At 37.7% G+C, this 20,364-nt stretch overlaps 2 protein-coding genes across 2 annotated transcripts; one reads left to right on the top strand and one right to left on the bottom strand.

Moving 5' to 3' along the window:
- Nucleotides 1-2,666: 2,666 nt before the first annotated feature.
- Nucleotides 2,667-8,003, bottom strand: LOC145773701 (uncharacterized). Its single transcript, XM_082584836.1, has 3 exons — nt 8,000-8,003; nt 3,078-3,263; nt 2,667-2,852 (listed from the first exon to the last, which is right to left on the bottom strand). Exons 1-3 carry the CDS (start codon nt 8,001-8,003, stop codon nt 2,740-2,742), a joined length of 303 nt encoding a protein of 100 aa, XP_082440962.1. The 3' UTR covers nt 2,667-2,739.
- A 3,861-nt stretch (nt 8,004-11,864) lies between these two features.
- On the top strand, nt 11,865-20,137 carry LOC145773700 (uncharacterized). The gene is made up of 7 exons (XM_082584834.1): nt 11,865-11,872; nt 13,211-13,603; nt 14,611-14,753; nt 15,542-15,945; nt 18,024-18,201; nt 18,806-18,882; nt 19,629-20,137. The coding sequence occupies exons 1-7, from the start codon at nt 11,865-11,867 to the stop codon at nt 19,758-19,760; spliced, it is 1,335 nt and encodes a 444-aa protein (XP_082440960.1). The 3' UTR covers nt 19,761-20,137.
- Nucleotides 20,138-20,364: the final 227 nt, after the last annotated feature.

Genomic DNA, 20,364 nt, shown 5'->3' with positions numbered 1-20,364 from the left:
TTTTATGGAAAAATCACTAAAAACACCTCTTTGGTGGACAATTTTACTTCTATATGTGCCATTTAGGTTTACTTATTTTTTTTTAAACGCCGTCTTGTTTTCAGCTGTCCGATTTATGGTCCGAGATTTCAATGGTACCTGTTCAAAGCCTTGGTTTAAGCTCACGATCGAGCAGGGTTGGTTCAGCTCTCGGAGTGTGCGCTTGAACAACGTATTTCAGAACAGAACAGTCAATTTCGGTAACCGGGCTGGCGTCAATGCTACAAGGCTTCTACAAGTACCCTATGCGAAACTACCAGGAATAAGCTATCAGATGCTTTCTCAGGCCTTGCATAAAGATTCAAAACCAAACCTTTCAACGGCCTTGCTTACACAAGTGAAATTTCCTGCATTAACAAGCTGAAAGCAATGGCGGACGTTTTCTCTTCTGTTTTACTCCAAAATTTACAGCAAAATTGTGGCTAGCCAGATAAGTTACTTTTCCATCTTTGTATGGATTGGACCTGTTTCAGTTTGTAAAAGAAAACCGCTTATAGCAATTGCTATAGCGTAACACGCCAAACGACAGTGGGCTATAACATGGGAGAAGTTTGGCGTTTTGTTGATACAGCCTACTAACAGAGATGTGTATACGCCGTATACTTTTTGTTTGCGCTTAGGCTACGGCCACATTTTTTTGGATAGTTGTCGCTTGAGGCTACGCCGCAAAGTTTTCGCGTTTTTTTAGCGCATAGCGTCAACGCATACTTTTTAATGTTTTTTTTTCGCTACAACACGCCAATACCTTCCAGCGCTGTAGTTGAAAGAATGTTTTCAATGGGCAAAGACATATTGAAACCAAAACGCAGCAAAATGTCAGATGAACACTTTCAGTGGAAATTCAAAATAAAACTTGTTTGTTTCGAGTGGTTTGTATCGTGTGAATGTTTGGCACCTAGCAAACAAAATAAGTTTACGCTAGTGTATGCGCTGACGCCGCCAATTTTTTTTACAAGTTACGTTGACGCATACGGCGTATAGTTTTTCGAACGTTTGCGTTTACGCTGACGGCGTCAATATTTTTTGTATGCGCGTACATCACTGCCTACTAAACATCTGCAGAGTAATTTTTAAGAGTAATTTTTGTCAAAATCCTCGTAGAAGCATTGTAAATCAGGAACTGCGACGCAATTAAGCCATATTAACCCATAAAAGCAGGAAATATGTCACAATACCCACTTGGATAACTTTTATCGCAAATTGTCCACTGTTTATTCGTTGTTACGTATTTAATTATTCTTATAAAACACTTCCTCTTCACAAACGTGGTCCTTTTGAAGATCAACAGTTTGGATTTTGGGAATTAGCCTACTGACATTCTGTAATAGGCTACAAAAATGCCTAAGCCAGCTGAATCGTCTTCAGCAAAAGTTAGAAAGATTTGTTGAGATTTTTCTGATGAATTTAATGCAACTTCCGAGGGTGATTTAACCCAGTAAACAGTGATTGTTGGGGCAACATTGGCAAGAAGGTGGCCGCAACATTGGCAAGATGCAGACGCCAACGTTGGCAAGATGTTTTTTGCACCATTTGGATGCATCTGGCCAGCGTTGGCGTCTGCATCTTGCCACCGTTGGCTTCTGCATTTTGCCAACATTGGATTATGCATCTTGCCAACGCTGGCTACTGCATCTTGCCAACGTTGCCTTCTGCATCTTGCCAACGTTGGCAAAATGTTTTATGCAGCATTTGGATGCATCTGGCCAGCGTTGGCGTCTGCATCTTGCCAACCTTGGCTTCTGCATCTTGCCAACATTGGTTTCTGCATCTTGCCAACGTTGGCAAAATGTTTTATGCACCATTTGGATGCATCTGGCCAGCGTTGGCGTCTGCATCTTGCCACCGTTGGCGTCTGCATTTAGCCAACGTCGACTTCTGCATCTAGCCAACGTTGGCTTCTGTATCTTGCCAACGTTGGCAAAATGTTTTATGCACCATTTTGCTTCATCTTGCCAACGTTGACATCTGTATCTGGCCAACGTTGGCAATATGGCTTGTGCACCATTTTGCTTCATCTGGCGCCTAAATTCTGGTTGACTTTTATGCACCATGACGCTGCTTCATCTGACCTATTGACTATTGTGATGCCCGCGCTTTGACCAAGGTTGGCCATGCGAAGCAAGCTGGTGCATAAAACATCTGAACAGCATTGGCATTTACATTTGCCAAACGTCTCTGTACCTAAACTTCGCTCATCACCAAAAGTTTATTGTTGAACCTAGCTAATCCTTGGGCGATAGAACAGCAGCAACTTGGATTTATAAGCAACACTACTCCCTTTGTGACAAAGCAAAGTAACAGACGAGCTGCTTATATTTTCACATTTATTAGAAACAAGCCACATCAAATCGTATTGACAGATGGATATTCATTGCACATCAGCAGCTTTTTCTTGCATATCTTTATCATTCTGAATTCCTGCGAATGAATAAAAATATTTAATTCAAGAGGGCTGTTTGGCAACAGTGTAGGATTTTGATCAGTTGTCGTCCAGGATAATACGAAGTTAATTGACAATCTGCAATATCAATGTATCCCTCTCTCCAACGTGCGTGACAAAAAACTTATCATTCGATTCTGCGCCACGCAGAACGATAATCAAGTTCCAATACATTCTAATTGCGTGTACAGATAGTTATTCAACAACTAAAGCAACACATTCGCAGTTGTCTTTCAAACATACAACAAGCTCACCAAAAGTTAGTTTTTGCCGTTTTCGGCCACCTTGCCTGTCCTTCCAATTTCGAAATCACTCTGAAACTCTTCATCAATTTGCTGCACGGCAGCAGCTTTGTCGTGCGCCATCACCATGTCTAATCATGAAAGTAAAAAAAGAAGTGTTAAATCAGTATATAAATGCCGACATAGCCTACTAACCACCATGTTCGTTGTTCACATCAATGCGAGTACACCACTAAAACATTTTCATACATTACTCAATACTCTTCACAATTATATCATACATTAATCAAAAGAGCAAAATGGCATAGTTATGACTTAATCATTTAGTTGTAGTAGAAACATTTATCCGTACTCACCAAGAACAACCTTTTTCAGATTCTTTTTTAAACAATCAAACGAGTGCTTAGACTTCACGATGTTTTTTTTTCTTTCTTTGTTCTCGACATGACTTGAACTGTGTTGTGTTCGATAATAATAGTTGGAATAAGTCCACTGATACAATCGCTTGCATTTTTGCCAACAACTTGACTTAAATTTGCCACCTGCAAAATGTACATCGAATGTAATGACAGGGGTTTCATCCATCATATTAAAAAGCTTCAGCACTTGTTACAGAAATTTTCGACTGTTACAAATGACAGCCAACGTTTAAAGTTTTATTTGGGATTCCAGTCGTCTGTTGTGTTGCGTATGTAGGTCGCAGTGTAGGCTACTGTAGGCTATGTTGTTGCAATGGGCGCAAAATAAAACATGTTATTATTATTATTCAGTTGACGGCAATGAAAGCTACATTTGCAAATACTCTACAACCATCACAGACCTATCCACACGACATAAAAATACAAACACATTCAAGCAGTCAGGCAAACACTGCCGGAGCAGCAGAATCAAAGATTGAGCAAAACCCTACACATGTTGTGGGACATCACAAGCTCTGCTACTTTGCTGATATCTTCTTAGCACTCATCTAGGAGCACTGGCACTAAATTTGTCACGAGAATATTTCATATGAAAGTTTTCCATTGGTCATTGAGTTTTATAACTTTCTCTAAATTGAGTTTTATAACTTTCTTTAAATTGTGTAAACGTAGCCTAGTGACAAAAACGACTTTACACAATTATTTCAGGTTCAATGAATAAAAGACATTCACTTACCAGGTTTTCATAAACATTGTCGTAAGTCATTCTTATAGTTTCATTTTGATCATTTCTAAAACTTCTTTTGGCTCATTTCTAATTGATCATTTCTAAAACTAATATCTCAATTGAATTCGATTTTTTATATTTTTGATGCAAGAAGCGAAAATTCCTCTTAGCGCTGTTCACATAAGCATTGTGCTTTCGGCTCTCCACGTAATTGTGTATTGCGCACAACCGCCATGCTTGAACAGTCGAAGTGAATCGAGTGACGTCATAATCCCTTTAGCAAAGGATTAAGTCATGGCGTTTGTCTTCCTTCGTCAAAACAAACCAAGTTCTTCTGCTAAATTGCATCTCCTCACGTTGATATAACACATCGCCGCATTCTAAAGCTTTGTTGCCTATTTCACTTCAACGCGACATATTGACCAGTCAAAGTTTAAGTAGTGACGTCATAATGGAGTTTTCACAACAATTATTGTGCCTGTAGTGTTGTTCTATGCACCGCGGGAGGAGAAAAAACGATTCGCCGGATCGTTGAAAGTAAAAGTAGCGATCGTTTTGTGAAATCTCGCTTCAAGAAATTGAGGAGAGATTTCGACGCAACATGACTGCTCCTGAAGCTGGGAATTGCCCACCAGTAGCGGTGTCAGGGGAGTTCAGGGAGTACTTTTGAACTCGGGCCCTGGATAATGTTAGGAGCTCGTAACTTCTTCAAGGTGTCAGGAAAAACAAACAAACTACCGCGTATGTTTAGATGTAGTGCGTTATTCTTAAAACTGTTTAGAGGCCCAAAGATCTCATCGGTACAGGGCCCAAATTATCTTCTCACTGGCCTGGTCTGTAGCAAATGATGGTGTACATTTGCATAAATTAAAAGAAAACTTTAGAATAGTTGTTCAATTGGCACAACGTTGGCAACATTTCTAACCGATGTTTGCTCACACAAACATATTTTTAAACAAAACCGCATAAAAAAGGTTTGTAGGCTATTGATATTTTTAAAAATGGAAATAAGTAATAAAAGCATTGGCTACTCTTCTGACCAACGCTGGTCTTAAATATTCATAGTATACTTGTACGGTATCAGAAAATAATAACAGCATTGATAGCCTATTATTAAAATTTAAAATTGTAGCAAAATGATGACATAGCCTACATTTGCTTAATTTGAAAGAAAACACCGAAATTGTTATGAATTGGTACAACGTTGGCAATGCTTCTGACCGATGTTAGCCAATCACACAACTGTGTTTTGAAGCAATACCACATGAAAAGAGGTTTGTGTTAGTATTTTTCAAGTTTGAAACAAATAAACCTGAAATAAAATCTTTGAGACCTTTTTGAACGCTTAATAAGAAGTATTGAAATTGTTGGCAATGTTGGACGAAACTGCCGACCTTGTGCCCTCACATCCAGCATATAGCCAACGTTGCAATTGTTTATTTTGTGGAAACGTGTAGGCTAATGGAAACTTTAAACTGTTTCGGTATCAAGCACGTTATCGCGTTCGCGTTTTGTTGCTCCTATCTTTTTTTAGACCTCTGCTCATTTTGGCATAAACAAACTGAAATGAAACTACTTTGTTGGCAAAGCAGTGGATACTCTTCTGACCAACGCTGGTCTTAAATATTCATAATATACTTGTACGGTATCAGAAAATAATAACAGCATTGATAGCCTATTATTAAATTTTAAATTGTAGCAAAATGATGGCATACATTTGCATAATTTGAAAGAAAACACCGAAATTATTATGAATTGGCACAACGTTGGCAATGCTTCTGACCGATGTTAGCCAATCACACAACTGTGTTTAGAAGCAATACCACATGAAAAGAAGTTTGTGTTAGTATTTTTCAAGTTTAAAACAAATAAACCTGAAATAAAATCTTTGAGACCTTTTTGAACGCTTAATAAGAAGTATTGAAATTGTTGGCAATGTTGGACGAAATTGCCGACCTTGTGCCAACATACCCAGCATATAGCCAATGCTGGCCCAGCAATCAATGATTGCTGGGAAGGTGCAATTTTTGCAAGTTTACAGTGAAGTGCGATAAAAAGTATTTTGTTGAAAGCCACAGGAAAAGTAAACGCCATCAAGCTGGATTGGAGCGACAACAAGCATCGCAATCAAGGCAAACTTTTATTGAACAAGCCCCTTTTATTGATCACGTTTGGGTCTGAAATCGACATATAAGCCTATTATGTGTGGGTAATTGGTATCAATTCATGGAAGAACTGTGACCTCTACAAATAAGCAATTTCCTTAGGTCAAAGTAAAGTCAAAATTTGATAAAAATAAAGTCAAAATTTTTGTTTCTTTATGTCAAAATAAAAATTGCCCTCAGCATTACACATACCGTACTTAGAAAGAACAAGAAAATTCAGTTGCTTTAAGCCAGAAAGAAGTAAATGAACAGAGTTGCGAAACGAAATCTACTTAAAAGGAAACTGTAGCCTACTCAACTTTAGCCCCAGCCAGTTAAAAATATAAAAGTACGACGATTCCCATCGTACCAAAACATATTCCCTATCAGGTTTCGTTAAGAAGCAATTGCCGAATCACTTTTATCAAAATTGGAAAGGACTACTTTGATGACATAGGGTTAGGGTTACACTCTCAAGTCAGCTTCCTGGGTGTACGAGTCATTAATGGTAAAAGCTGTGAGAATCGCAAAGTAGTTGCGTTGGCAGACAGGTCTCGTTCCAAAGAAATGATGTAGGCACCTAGTGATGCCACCCTATGTTTCTATAGCATAAACCAGGGGTCACCAACCTTTTTTTGCATTCGGGCCACTTTGGCACTAAGGAGAGCTGTGGCGGGCCGCACTAATAAAATTTTAGGAAGGTTGACTCTTATGCCAGAAAAAAACGCAATTCGTACCCAGTGATGGGCATTATCGGCAATAAATTTTTATCGCTTACGTTATCGCTTAATTATTTTTTCAGTTATCGTTATCGCCAAAGGCAATATTTGATTATCGCCGATAATTAATCGCCGATAAATTTTATTTCGGATCAACACACAAGTGGAAAGAACATAAAAACTAATATTTTTACTAGCCACCTAGTTCATGAAACTAAAGTTAAAACCAGTTCTTCTTCAGTGCCTGAAGTGTGTGTGCACAGGTCGTTGTCATGGGAGGGGCACGCCCCCTGCAGCGACGGCCCTGACAACACAATAATTTTTAGAGTTGCAAATTGCAATGCAATGAAATGCAACATGTCTCTTGTTGTTTTGCTGCAATCTGCAATCGCGAGTGAATTTTACAATTAAAATGTAAGCGCACAGGCGGTACAGATTCCTTTGAAGCGAAGCGAAAGAAATTGGCAAGTGGTAGATGAAAGTGTCGCAAAACGAGGCCGCTTTTACATCGGAAACATGGTCTTTCGCGCCACCATCACTGAAACAAGTCATTGCAGAATATGATATTGCTTGAAGCATTTGACATGCAGACGACATCACACTTTTTGCATCTTGTAGTAGTTTTTGCATGACAATAGGCGCATCGAGTTGCGTGGTAAAATTATGCTAAATACAGTATAACTTTTCTCATTTACCTATGCTGCATAGCCGAGTGGTGAGAGCGCTGGAACGGCAATCGAAAGGGCGCCGGTTCGACATCGCTCATGAGTATACAGTTGCGTATCGAGTTGCGTGGTAAAATTATGCTAAATAGCCTACAGTAGCCTATAACCTTTCTCATTTACCTATGCTGCATAGCCGAGTGGTGAGAGCGCTGGAACGGTAATCGAAAGGACAGGACACTGTCTTTCGCAGGACACTTAAAGGCATGCCTGAAAGTGGACATGAAGATTGGCTTCCTTGCCTTCCCATCCACTTAATCTAAATCTTCAACCACCGGGCGTAAGCCTGGATACGACGACGATTTACCTATGTGACATAGCCAACGCTAAATCAAATATTTTTATTCCCACTAATAATACAGTGCCTATATTGTAATTCTTTTCTCAACAACTCAGCGTTCTGCCATTGCTTTAATGATGGTGTTCACAAAGAAAACAGAAAAATTTGTCTGAAATTATCAGTAGGGGAAGGTGGGGCAAGATGGGACGTGGGGCAGGACGGGACACCGTAGATATTTTTAAAAGTATTAGCTTTAGCGTTCTCTACCCATTTAGATGTTAAAGGACACCATGATTCTCGATGACTTGCAAAAAAAAGAGATGTTCAGAGAAAAAACGTGGTCGTGGCAACAAGATAACTGATTAGAGGCTAGTTGCTATAAGAAATCTTATCAAAACTTTTCACATTTTAGCATGATTTCAGAAAAATTTGGAAGATGATACCTGGTCTGGAGATACAGTAATAAAAGTGCTTTTTGGTGTATCTGACTTTTTAGATGTGAGTTGCATATATAATAAACAAACAGAAAATTTCAAAATGTCAGTCATTGGGGCAAAACGGGACAGAGCTGCTTGGGGCAGGATGGGACATCTGTTCTGCTTATAATGGGCGTGGCAATTTTGTATGTGATTTTTATAGAAAAGAGTAGTCTGTCATTTTGCCCTGATGTAATTACGTGTGCTGTAAATGCAAGTCATTTTTGAAATTACAAGATATTATCAGTAGATTTGTGGTTTTACAGATGATTCCTCATATGAACAATACGCGTCCCGTCCTGCCCCAGGTGTGGGGCAAGATGGGACAAATTAATTTTTTTTGTTTTTGTTAATTATAAGGTCATGCGATACTAACTGAGTCTTTGTATCTTGCTGGTTGGTAGTGGTGTGCGATAGAAATAACATGATACCAAAGTTACCGATATTGATAAAAAGGAATTCTGCAAAACATCGATTAAAGTTAAGTGTCCCGTCCTGCCCCACCTTCCCCTAAGTTACGGTACGATAGGCTAATTATGTTATTGTTCTTGAACAAACACGACTAATTTGACAAGCTTGGTGGATTTCACAGTATGCACATTTTTACTACCGTACCAATAACGCTTAAGATTACTGATAAATTTTCAAGCATTTTGCGTTTGTTGGAATTTTTTCAATTATTGCTGACTTTGCTGTAAACAGCCCGTAGAAAGCAAAATACAAAGTTTGGAGTTTTTTATGGTATTTTCATTTGATATAATTATCTTTTCCTACTGCACGTAAGCGGCAGTGTAACTCAATTGATAAAAGCATCCAACTGGTATCTGAAGGTATAATTATAAGCACGGCGGTTACCTCAGTGGTTTGATTCTGGATCAAGAGGTTGAAGATTCGATACCTACTGCCGCTGTTGCGATTCTATTCATGCATAACTTACAAAAAGTTTTGTCCCTTTACAGTACATTATGTTCGATTTTTCGTCATGTTGATGAAGACAGTTCGTGCTGCATGGGGTGGGGCAGCGCTAAACAAGGAAAAAAAATTATCGTTATCGGACATTATCGGCGATAATTTATCGTTTATCGTTATTGCTTAACTTTTTTTTGATTTATCGTTTATCGTTATCGCTTTAGGCATTTTTCGTTTATCGTTATCGCTTAACTGAAAAATGAGTTATTGCGCCCAACACTGGATTCGTACCCAGTATCCAACGTTACATGTTGTTTAATATTTATCTTGGAAAATCGCAGCAACAAAATTAGTCGAACAACGCTATTGCCAGGCTAAGCTCGTTTCAGGGATATCTAGAGAAGGGGATACGAAGGCTCACAGCGATTGCCTTATTCTGATGACACTATCAGGGCGGTAGTTTGCAGCGCGTGAAACATGCGGTTCTTTTCAAAATTGCAGAAAGTTTTGTAGTTCAACTGGTACAGTCAGCTACAGAAGACAATTAGTAAATGTTACATAGAGCATATTTAAAAAATACTTGTTTCGAAAGACAGTTGAAAAGTTAGCAGTAAGCTGTTTTTCTGAACAAAGCCTTTGCGGTAGGCTAGATGTAAAGCAAGTATACGGGTAATTGAATTAACAAGTAACCATGAGCATGCAGTGAGTATCCAGGCCTGATGCTAACAGCGCAATGCAGGTTATCATAACAAGATTTATTAAACTACTATCGGTGCCAATTGTCATTTTACGATAAACAGAGATTATTTACGATAAACAATAGCCCTTCTATTGTCAGACGTAAGAAAAGCCTTCGTATCCCCTTCTTTAGATATCCCTGACTCGTTTAACAACACTTTTGACCTCTAACGAGGCCACTTGTTTTGCGCACTTATAGCGAGGCGAGCGGTTTCATATGAATATTCATCGCCAAGGGTGGTGTCGTCGCTTCGCTTCACAAAAGATATCTTGCAATTACCAGTTTCAGTAAACAAGGAAATGTTTGACACATGGCAATACAGGCAACGATAGTGACCTGCAAACATATCAGCGAAAAATAGGCTCCAATAACAGGAAGAAAGAAACCAGGCACCATGAAACAAACGCTTGTGAACATCACCGAAAAAACGTTTCTATCGTAACTCATGAACAGTGTTCCCTCTCAAAAAGTAATGAGTTTTTTTTTGTTAAAGTCTATACTCAGTCTATAAAACCGTCTTTCTTTGATTATTAGACAACTGTCACTCGCGGTGCTTATCAGCATGGCAAGAATTGTTGATTAACAACATTTTGCAGTAGGCCTACTAACGTAAATGTACAACCAAAAAAGTCTTTAAATTTATATGTAATAATTTGCCAATTATAAATTGAGTTGGCACACCGACCTATTTTGCCAAAAAAAAACTTGCATAAAGGGAACACTGCTCGTGAAACACAACACAATAACGGTGAAACGCGCACTAGTGTTTACATGACATTTACAAACTTAAAATAAGCAACCCTGTGCTCACAGACAACTTCGAAATTCGAGAACAGACATTTTAATGAACCACTGGGCTCATTGGAATAACTTTAAGCGACTCCCACCTAGAACTACAATCTGATTGGTCGGTCGGTGGAATCGTATGCAAAGCGAAAATATGCTTCCCGGAAAGTATTTGTTGCCATCATGCTCTTTAACTGTTCAAGAAAAGTATTTTTGGTTATACTTTTACGCCTATACCTTCCGCGGGCCGCACATAACAGCGTGGCGCCGGTTGGTGACCCCTGGCATAAACAATAAACATATATAAATAACTGCAATGAAATACAATGAATTCCGTACGTTCGGTAGCGCTGATAGATTGCAGAAGTGAAGTGTTTCATAAGAATGCAGAAAAACCACAGATTTGCTGTTTTAACATAAAACTAGGATCAAACTTAAACAAAAATTAGATCTTAAAAATTGCCCACCTAGTTTCAAACTAGGGGGCAAAGAAAGGGCTAGGGGGGCAAGCGAAGGAACTAAGTGGGCATTGCCCACCTAGTTTATATATAAAAAGATGCTATGAATAGTAGTTAATTGATTGTAAAAACCTTTATCGTCGGAATAGGAAAATTTGTTTGAGAACTTAATCCTGGCAGCTATGCAACTTTGGAGAGGCTTTGAACCACTGACGCAGACTTGGTCACCGAATTTGACAAAGCGAAGTTTCCGATGGTTGTTGAAGCGTTGTTGTCTGTGAGTTATTTCATCCACAAGTAGTCGCTGAATGGAGAGCTGCCCTTAAAATGAGTCTTCAAGCGCACACCCCAAGAGTAGAACCAGCGCTGCTTGATCTTGTGGTTGGTTTGTTTGTAGGCCTATTGTAAAGTCAGGCGCTTGACAAACCAAGTTATTCTGGGGAATAGTTAAAAATAAAGAGCCTAAAATGTAGATAGGTTACTTTACTAAATTCATGTTCAAAAACGTTTCGAAAACTAAATTGTTTTCATTTTTTAAGCATTGCTTTTGAATGATAGCAATCCCTGGTGCCGCTAAGTTTTAAGTTAAACTGCAGCTGTTTTGAAGCCTAACAAACAGTGTTTCCTCGAGAAAATGGGATTGATAATCACTTGCTGAGAATAAAAATGTTAGGTAGGCTGCAGAAGGAATGAGCTAAATCCTAAATCCATCATGTCACCAGAAAAGCAGTGTCTCTACTTTAGTGTGCTGTGAGTCAGTGATCATGATCAGGTAAGTTGGTTAGTTGGTTTGAATCTTTATCCTCGGACTGACAAAGCTTTGATAGGTTACCGTATTCCTGATAGTTTTCGCATACTTGTGGAGGCTCTTGACGCAAGGCCGGTTACCGAGATTGGCAGAGTGAAGTCTATACTGTGCTAAAAGCAACTGCGTAGAACCCAGTCACAGGACGACTTTATTTTTCGTCGCACTTTGATCAGGATAAGGAAATTAAGTTAGTTTCCTAGTTTTTATATATTAATTCCTCCCAAAGCGTTTAATGCAGGCGTTTGCTGTAAAGGTTGTTAAACATGCCGAAGCCGAAGAGGTGGCAAGTCATAAATGTTTGGCCATAGATTCGATGGTGAATCATTGCCACGTCAGACAAACTATTCTTCATTGTCGATATTTTGACTTATATACGAGGCTAGTGACCAAACTGCTATGCTTGCAATTTAATATGTAGCCAACTTAATCTAATTGTAGCCTAAAGTTTTGACTTTAATTTATTGGTAAGTTATGTGTACATACGTTTTGTGAAACAAAACATGTGGGAGTTACAAAAAGAGCGTAGGAAAGTCCGTGTTACGTCTTGTAGAGTAGGGTTAAATGGATTTAGTTGTAGCATTAAAGACTAACATAAAGCAGACTACCTTTCGCGCATTTGAGAAGAGGACAAAATGCCTCATATTGGATCTAAGGTTTTCCTAAAGAAAAGCTTTTCAAGTTTTTTGAAAGTAGTAGAGTGGTATAGTTTGCACATTTCACATGCAGTCACTTTGACGCTTCAACCATTACTTAAAAATGATGCTACATAGGCTGCGTGTATTTAAAAGTAATAGAATATTACCATGTTACAATAGGCTACGTTTTACAAAAATTGAAAGTAGGCAAGCCACTGTGTGCTCGTTTGTCACAAAAGTGACTTCACAATTTACGTTGTTGAAACACACAAACATGCTGGCAATCTTGCACATGCATTGAGATTTATATCTTCAGGTCCTATCAAGTGTCTAGCCTTTTGTAATATTAATATTACAGTTCACATTTAAGAAAAAATATTTTTTCGAGTCAAAATAGAATGCATTTTTAAACGACTTAGGATTAAAATAACTTTTCTATGAACTAAAAGAAATATTGTGTAGAAGATAAACTTGCTGTGATGAGTGAAATGATTTCACCAAAAAGTAAATAGAAAGAGATGTCATCTATTTTTTTGTCCTGATAAACATAAAACTCATATGATTTTTATTAATTTTTGCAAGGTAAAAACAAAAATATGTATAAAGTAAACACATGTCTAGTTTTTTTAGTTGTGACAGCTGTTGCTGTACCAAATTATGTCTGCAGTGAACTGATCACTAACTTGCCAGGTCTTGATACTCCCATAAACTTCAAGCAATATTCTGGATATATCGATGTTGATCCTAACAATGACACTCGCTTGTTTTATTGGTTTGTTGAATCTCAATCTGATCCTTCCAATGATCCATTGGTTTTGTGGCTCAATGGAGGTCCCGGATGTTCATCACTGATTGGGTTCATTGAAGAACTGGGTCCATTTTATGTGAAACCCAACATTACATTAGGCATCAATGAATATAGCTGGAACAAGATTGCAAATATGATTTTCCTTGAAGCTCCTGCTGGTGTTGGATTTTCAAAAACAAATGAAAAGTTTCAATACAATGATGAAAGAACAGCGAGCGATTCGTTGACGTTTTTGTTGAAGTTCTTTGAAAAGTAAGAAAAAAGTTTGAAAAATCATTTCACTGGAAAGCTTTTATCTCAAACAATTAAAAAGTGGTCCATGCAAAGGCCGACCATTTGCAATAGGCTACACCAGAAGGGCAAAATAGTTCATTCATGAGTTTTCGTAAAATGGCAAGACATATTAAGTGCATTAAATGACTAGATTAATTTAACAATTCGTAATAGCAATAAATCCTTTGAATTGAAGACTTTGATTGACGATTGCTTGTTCAAGTAAAAGCGTTTTTTTGCTGTGATGATCAGTTTATGCATAGCACATTTGGAGGTCAGTTTTGAGCTTTCAGGCGATTGAAGCAGTACTCCAATTGTTCGCGAACGCTTCTAAACACGACATCTAAACTACCTTATGAATAAGGTATTCCATGTTGGTCTGGGGCTGTGGTTAATTATATAAAGATTTGTAAATACGAAATTTAATTGTAATTTCTTTTTCTTCGTTGTGTGAGCCTTTGGAGGCGAGGGTCTTTCCTTTTATCACCCAGATTTATGATATTCTCCAGCCTACACTGGAGGGCTACTGGAGAGCAGCCAGTCTTTGGTGTCATCATCAAAAAACGCGCAGACCTTTCACTCCTTTGGGTGGTTGAAGGTGGTACAGTCGTTGATGACGTAGCCTAGTCTGTTCCTCGGCACCACATCCACAGGAGGAGGAAGAAACCATTCCCCATTGGTGCATAATTGAGCGGACGCCCCTGTCGAAGTCCGACGCCCCTGCAAAGAGGGTTGAAGAGCACTATTGCCTGTTTTTGTAGTGTCAGGCCGATAGGGCTTGTGTTAGCGTCGGAGATGAAAAAAATGGAGTCTGGTGGTACTTAACTTCCGGTTTCACTTTCATAAGCATCGTCGAAAAATTAACCAATAAGCAAAAAAGTTCAAATTAGATAGTATTTCTGCGTGCATTTTAAGGTTTAATTTTTGGATAAAAGTTGAAGCTTTGTCAGTAATATATATTAGTTGAAGTAAATTTGCTTTGACAGGTATCCTCATTTGAAAACCAATGACTTTTGGATGGCTGGGGAATCCTATGCTGGACATTACATTCCAACTTTAGCTGCTAAAATTATTGAACACAATAAAGTTTCATCAAATGAAGCAATTAACCTGCATGGAATAATGTTAGGTTGGTATTAAACTTATGTTTTATGAAACAAGTTAAAGAAATCTGTGTTTGTACTTGTGATATTGTGCTATCGTTTCACCTAGATTTTTTTAAAACAAGTTGTATGTGCATAAAATCCTGGTGTTCTTCGTCTACTGATAGTCTATTGCTTTCGCAGGCTTTTAAGCATTAATACAAAGTAAGATAGGCTAGTGTATATTGACGTAATGTATTCTGATAGATTGAATCTTTATCCTCGTAGGCCTACTTAGAGAGCTTCTTTGAAAGATTAATCCTGGCAGTTTTGCACACTTGTAGAGGCTTTAAATCACTGACGCAGGCCCGGTCACCGAGATTGACAGAGTAAAGTTTCCTACTGTCAAAGTGTTTTTGTCTGTGAATTATTTCATCCACAAGGTGTCGCTGAATGGAGAGCAGTCCTTGAAATGCGTTGTTCAAGCACATACCCCGAGAGTCGAACCAGCGCTGTTTGATTATTACCAATACCAACACAGGCCTACATTATCACCAACTACTGTATTTCTACGTCTTTTGTTAATACTTCTTTTGTTACGTCCTCGCGATTACAATTTTATTCAAAAACACCGATTGCTCATCTTACATCATTACACACTTTACTCCAGTCTCTTTTATTTATTTTGTTATATTTGTATATTTAAGACATTAGTCACACTAAAAAACAAGCTTATAAATTGGCCATTACAATTTAGCCAACATAATCAACACTGCTTTGATGTCAATAAGGTTGTTTTTTGCAGGGTTTTCGTGAAATATGTTTTACGTTTCAGGTAATCCACTGACTGTTGGAACAATTGACTTTGCTGCTAGGTATGAGTATATGTTTACTCATGACTTAATATCTACCAGTACATACAAGTCTATTGTAGAATACTGCTATCTTTCCTTTAGTTATCTTCCACCCAATCGAAATGTAAACCCAGCCAAGTGCCACCATCACCTGGAAGCAGCACACAGTGAAATGGGACCTATTAATCCTTACAGCATTTATTCTGATGTTTGCCTGGGTCAAGGAAGGTACAGCCATAGTGATGCTAGAGCACTTCTGAATTTGCTGGCCAATTTAAAACAACTAAAAATATCCGACAATGCAAAACACAAACAACTTAAATCTCCATATTACCCTTGTCAAAACAATTACGCCACAAGTTATTTGAACAATCCCGCTGTGCAGGTTAGTATAGGCTACTATTTATATAGACTTATAGATTTTATAAGCAAATGCTGCAACTTGCCAAAGCAATCTAAACGTGCATTTGAATAAAATGCGAAGCTAAAAGAGCCTATCGTCAATTGCGAAGTGACGCCCCTTCGATTATAGGTATAGCCTTGATTTCTCTCATGATTTTGAACGGTGCACTATCTAGAGAAAAATGCCTATGGCTCTTCTTAGAGCTATGCTAGGGCTATGGTCTGCTGAACTGAACTGGTAGGCCTACAGCCCATTGTGCAGAGATTGACTCTAATTTTACAAATTTGTTGAAAACTATAGACCTGTATCACACTACTGCATCAACACCATCAAACGGTAGTTTTAGCCATGGGATGTATAATTCGAGTAACAATGCAAGAAAAGCTCTCCATTCAGCGACACTTTATAGATGAAATAATTCACAGTCAACAACATTTCAACAAGCGAAAAATTTCACACTGTCAATCTCTAAGAACTGGCCTGCGTTACTGATGGTTCAAAGAAAGTGAGAGTGAAAAGGAAAGTGAGAGAAAGAGCAAGGGAGAAAACTTTTATTTCGTTTGTTGCGAGAATAGTACGGTACAATTATAAACAATACGAATAAAATAGCACCATAACGAACTAAATTCCAAGCCTTTACAAGTAGGTTATGTGCAGAGATGGGCAAGATCACCAGTATTGGTGATCTTGAAGATCAAGATCAAGATCACCAAGAATAGGTGATCTTGAAGATCAAGATCAAGATCACCAAACTATATGATCTTGAAGATCAAGATCAAGATCGTGATCTTGAAGATCAAAATCATTTTCAAGATCACTTTTTGTGTAAGTTACTTGAAAAAAAATGAAGTTTTTGATCAATGATGTTGCAAAAAATAATTACCGTACTATAAGCAACCTGGGTAAAGGTATATAGTTGGTATTGCTATCTTTTACTTTTAACTACTCGATCACTGGCCTAAGAATTGTAATAAGTTAGTGACTGTTGCTATTAGGTCTATCAATTGCTGACGTAGTTTGCGTAGAACCGCAACGTCACACCCAAGGCCAAAGTTAATTACAATAGTACTGAAAAAGTCGCAAAATTTGCAATTAGTTTTATACTTTTTATTTATAATAAATAAATGAAAATAAAATTTAAACTGCATCATTTTTTACCAAATTTTTGTCTGGTTTATGTGGGAGTTTTTATTCGTGTTACTAAGTAGTTTTAACTTTCACTGTGTTATGTCAATGTTTATTGCACACCATTTACCCATCTGGCAACCTTGATACTGTTGTCTGCTATCAAAAAAGTTCAGAGGTTTGCGGTCAGACAAACCGCTCCATACTCAGACATTAAACAAGTCTTGGTCTCGTTGATTTGCTGCAATAAACCACTTTACATGACCAAAGCCGGCTAGAGTCCAGATTTTTTAACACCACCATCCTAGACTTTTGAAACCTCTAAAATTGAGTCAAAGAAAGCAAATATTTCTTTAAAATTCACACATAGAAATTGTGAACAAAGTTAAATCATTTGTTACTATACGTCAACATAAAGTACACGGAAGTTGACTTCTTTATTATGACCAACACAGAAAACTTTTTCAATTTTGAAACGGCAACACTGACCAGATTAGATGGAGACTTTAAATTGTCTTTTGTTGGATACATATCATATTAACAGTGGCTTAATGTTAGTAGTTGCCACTAACTACTTTGTACAGTACGAGTTCTAAAAAAATTCCTCTGTTTAGTAAGTAGGCTAAACTTCAATTTTAAAGTGATCTTGATCTTATTGTTCTTCAAGATCAAGATCACACAAAAAAAAGTGATCTTAGATCAAGATCAAGATCACCAAAAAAAAAGTGATCTTCAAGATCAAGATCACGCCCATCTCTGGTTATGTGGAAGTGCAAAATTAAGCTTTCAAAGAAACTTACTCAATCAGAGGATAGTTTCCAAAATCAAAATTTTCCAAGTGCCTCTTTGGATCAGCTGCTGTTTGATTTACTAATTTACATAATCTGTTGTAACAACTTAACATTGTGCATACGCTGACTACAAATTCTTTGCAGAAAGCCATTCATGCCGAAACACCACAATGGATGGAATGCTATGACAAGATCAATTCCAACTATTCGAAAATTGATGTATTTTCTTCCCTTTTACCAGTTTATTCCAAAGTCCTGTTTGGAAAAGGTTTAAAAATTCTCATCTTCTCCGGTGACGTCGACACTGTAGTTTCTACAACTGGTGAGTGTGGGCAATGTGTATCGGTTGATAACACGCTTGAAACTACACTACACAAACTAGTAGTGTTGACAGGAAGTCCAAGGGATACTTTTAAACCCGGATGCGAGATCATCTCAGGAGTATGACACTTTTTAGGAGGTCAGAGACCGTAAAACATTTTCTACTGGTTGGTTTTCAATCTTCATCCTCGGACTGACAAAGCCTTGATAGGCTATTCTTTGTTTCGCATATTTGTAGAGGCTCTTGACGCAGGGCCGGTTACTGAGATCGGCAGAGTGAAGTTTTCCGATTGTTGAAGTGTTCTGGCTAGAGAATTATTCCATTCACTAGGTGCCGCTGAATGGAGAGCAGTCCTTAAATGTGTTGCTCAAGCGCACATCACGAGAGTCGAACTTGCGCCGCGTGATCTTGAGCCGAGCGCGTAACCACTGAGCTAACGGGGCGGATACTTATTGTTTTCTTTAGAGGTTTCTCGTTTGAACAGCTCCAATTAGTTATCAATTTTCCATGATTGTTTGTGGAATTTAGCGACCTATCTAGCTCGACCTAGAAATTGCGTGAATTATTATGATTGTGCCTTTAAGAACAGACACTGATTTGCTAGGTACTCGCCGTTGGATCAGTAAACTCGACCTTCACTTGAAAGATTCTTGGGCTCCATGGACGGACTCAAACAATCAGGTAAACTATGATTTATCTTATTGGGTATATATTCTATGATATATTATCATATATTGTAACACTTTGCTCAAACGCATGTTAGCTACACGACTAGTATGGCGAGAGTTGTACCACCTTTTCAAAAATCTTCCTACACTCTAAAGTCTAACGTAAGATAATTGCAAGGTCATGCAATCCATTACGATTACAGTTTTTTCTCCCTACTGTTCATTCTGATTTCCGATCTTTCTCATTCTTGTATTACAAGTATAGTTACCAAATATGCCAGATAATCAATTAAGATTAACGATTATGAACTTGTTCACTCTGCACTTAGGATTACTAGCAGTGCTGTATTCGTAAAAAAAGCACAGGGTATAGGCTACTGTCTCAGATTTGATAAAATGATAAATACACAACTTGCAAAATACTAATCTTTATTCTACCATAACATGAATTATCAATAGGCTAAGTGACTCCAAAACCGTTACAAATTTCATGCAGTGGAGTTTGAATGTCTAAATAACACATGTAGCAGTATTAAGAATAAAAGTATTCGCAAAGAGTAAGGGCTAGTATTAAATTAATAACATTTCCATGAAATATTATTGTAAAGTGCAAATGCATACTAATCGATAATATGTTAATCCTGTAAAAACTTTTATGTAGGTTTAACCCACCGAAAATAATCCAACTATGAGAAACAATCGTTTGAAAAATGTAAAAAAAAACATTAAATTGTGATTTTTATAACGTAAATATTCCAGGTTGGAGGTTACATGGAGGTGTATGATCAGCTCACATTCGCCACCGTGCGGAACGCTGGACACAAAGTTCCTTCGTTTCAACCCAGACGAGCATACGACATGTTTTCAAGATTTTTGCAAGGACAATTTTAGACCATGTTGATAATAGTCGTCTTTATTTGAATATTCAAAAAAGTTTATTTTAGAAAAGCTATACAAAAGATGTAAGGTCATAGTGTACCCTATCAGATGTAAAGTCATTTTCAGCTCTTTCAGCATTTTCAATCAATCAAAGCTCTCTTTCAAACCTAAGTTTAAAAAAACATTTGCTTTAAAATTCTATAACTTTTTTAGCACACGCAAAGTCATGCATTATATATGAATTTTGGTGCTAATCCATTTTTTGCATTGTATTCAGATTTGTTGTATTTGATGACAAAATAAAAAAAGATTCTCGCTTTACAGTTATATAGGCTAGATTACTTTTACTCCAAACTTGTATCTGTATGGCGATATGGCCTAACAGCCATGCGTGGGGTAGCCTACGTGGTACGCTGGAGATCGTGACCTGAAATAACTTGAGCTATTGTACAAAAAAACAATAAAGAAAGAAACCACCTGAAGTCAAATGTAAAAGTTGTTCGTTGGTCAGAGATCAATGCAACTAACTTTGATCAGGACGAGGAAATCAGTTCCAATTTCCTATTTGTCTTCCTTCAGCTTTTTTTAGGATATCACATGAAGGCGATAACTGAGT

This window comes from Aplidium turbinatum, chromosome 7 (assembly GCF_918807975.1).
Source record: "Aplidium turbinatum chromosome 7, kaAplTurb1.1, whole genome shotgun sequence".
In the NCBI taxonomy this organism is placed as follows: Eukaryota; Metazoa; Chordata; class Ascidiacea; order Aplousobranchia; family Polyclinidae; genus Aplidium; species Aplidium turbinatum.
The sequence above is the reverse complement of the archived record's forward strand: the minus strand, read 5'-3'. Positions and strand labels throughout refer to the sequence as shown.

Excerpts from the sequence above, each read along its gene's own strand:
- LOC145773701 (XM_082584836.1), bottom strand. Across the intron at positions 2,853-3,077 it reads TCTGAAAAAGGTTGTTCTTG|ACATGGTGATGGCGCACGAC; the intron begins GTGAGTACGGAT and ends TTTCATGATTAG.
- LOC145773700 (XM_082584834.1), top strand. Across the intron at positions 14,754-15,541 it reads CCTGCATGGAATAATGTTAG|GTAATCCACTGACTGTTGGA; the intron begins GTTGGTATTAAA and ends TTTACGTTTCAG. Across the intron at positions 18,202-18,805 it reads CACTGTAGTTTCTACAACTG|GTACTCGCCGTTGGATCAGT; the intron begins GTGAGTGTGGGC and ends CTGATTTGCTAG.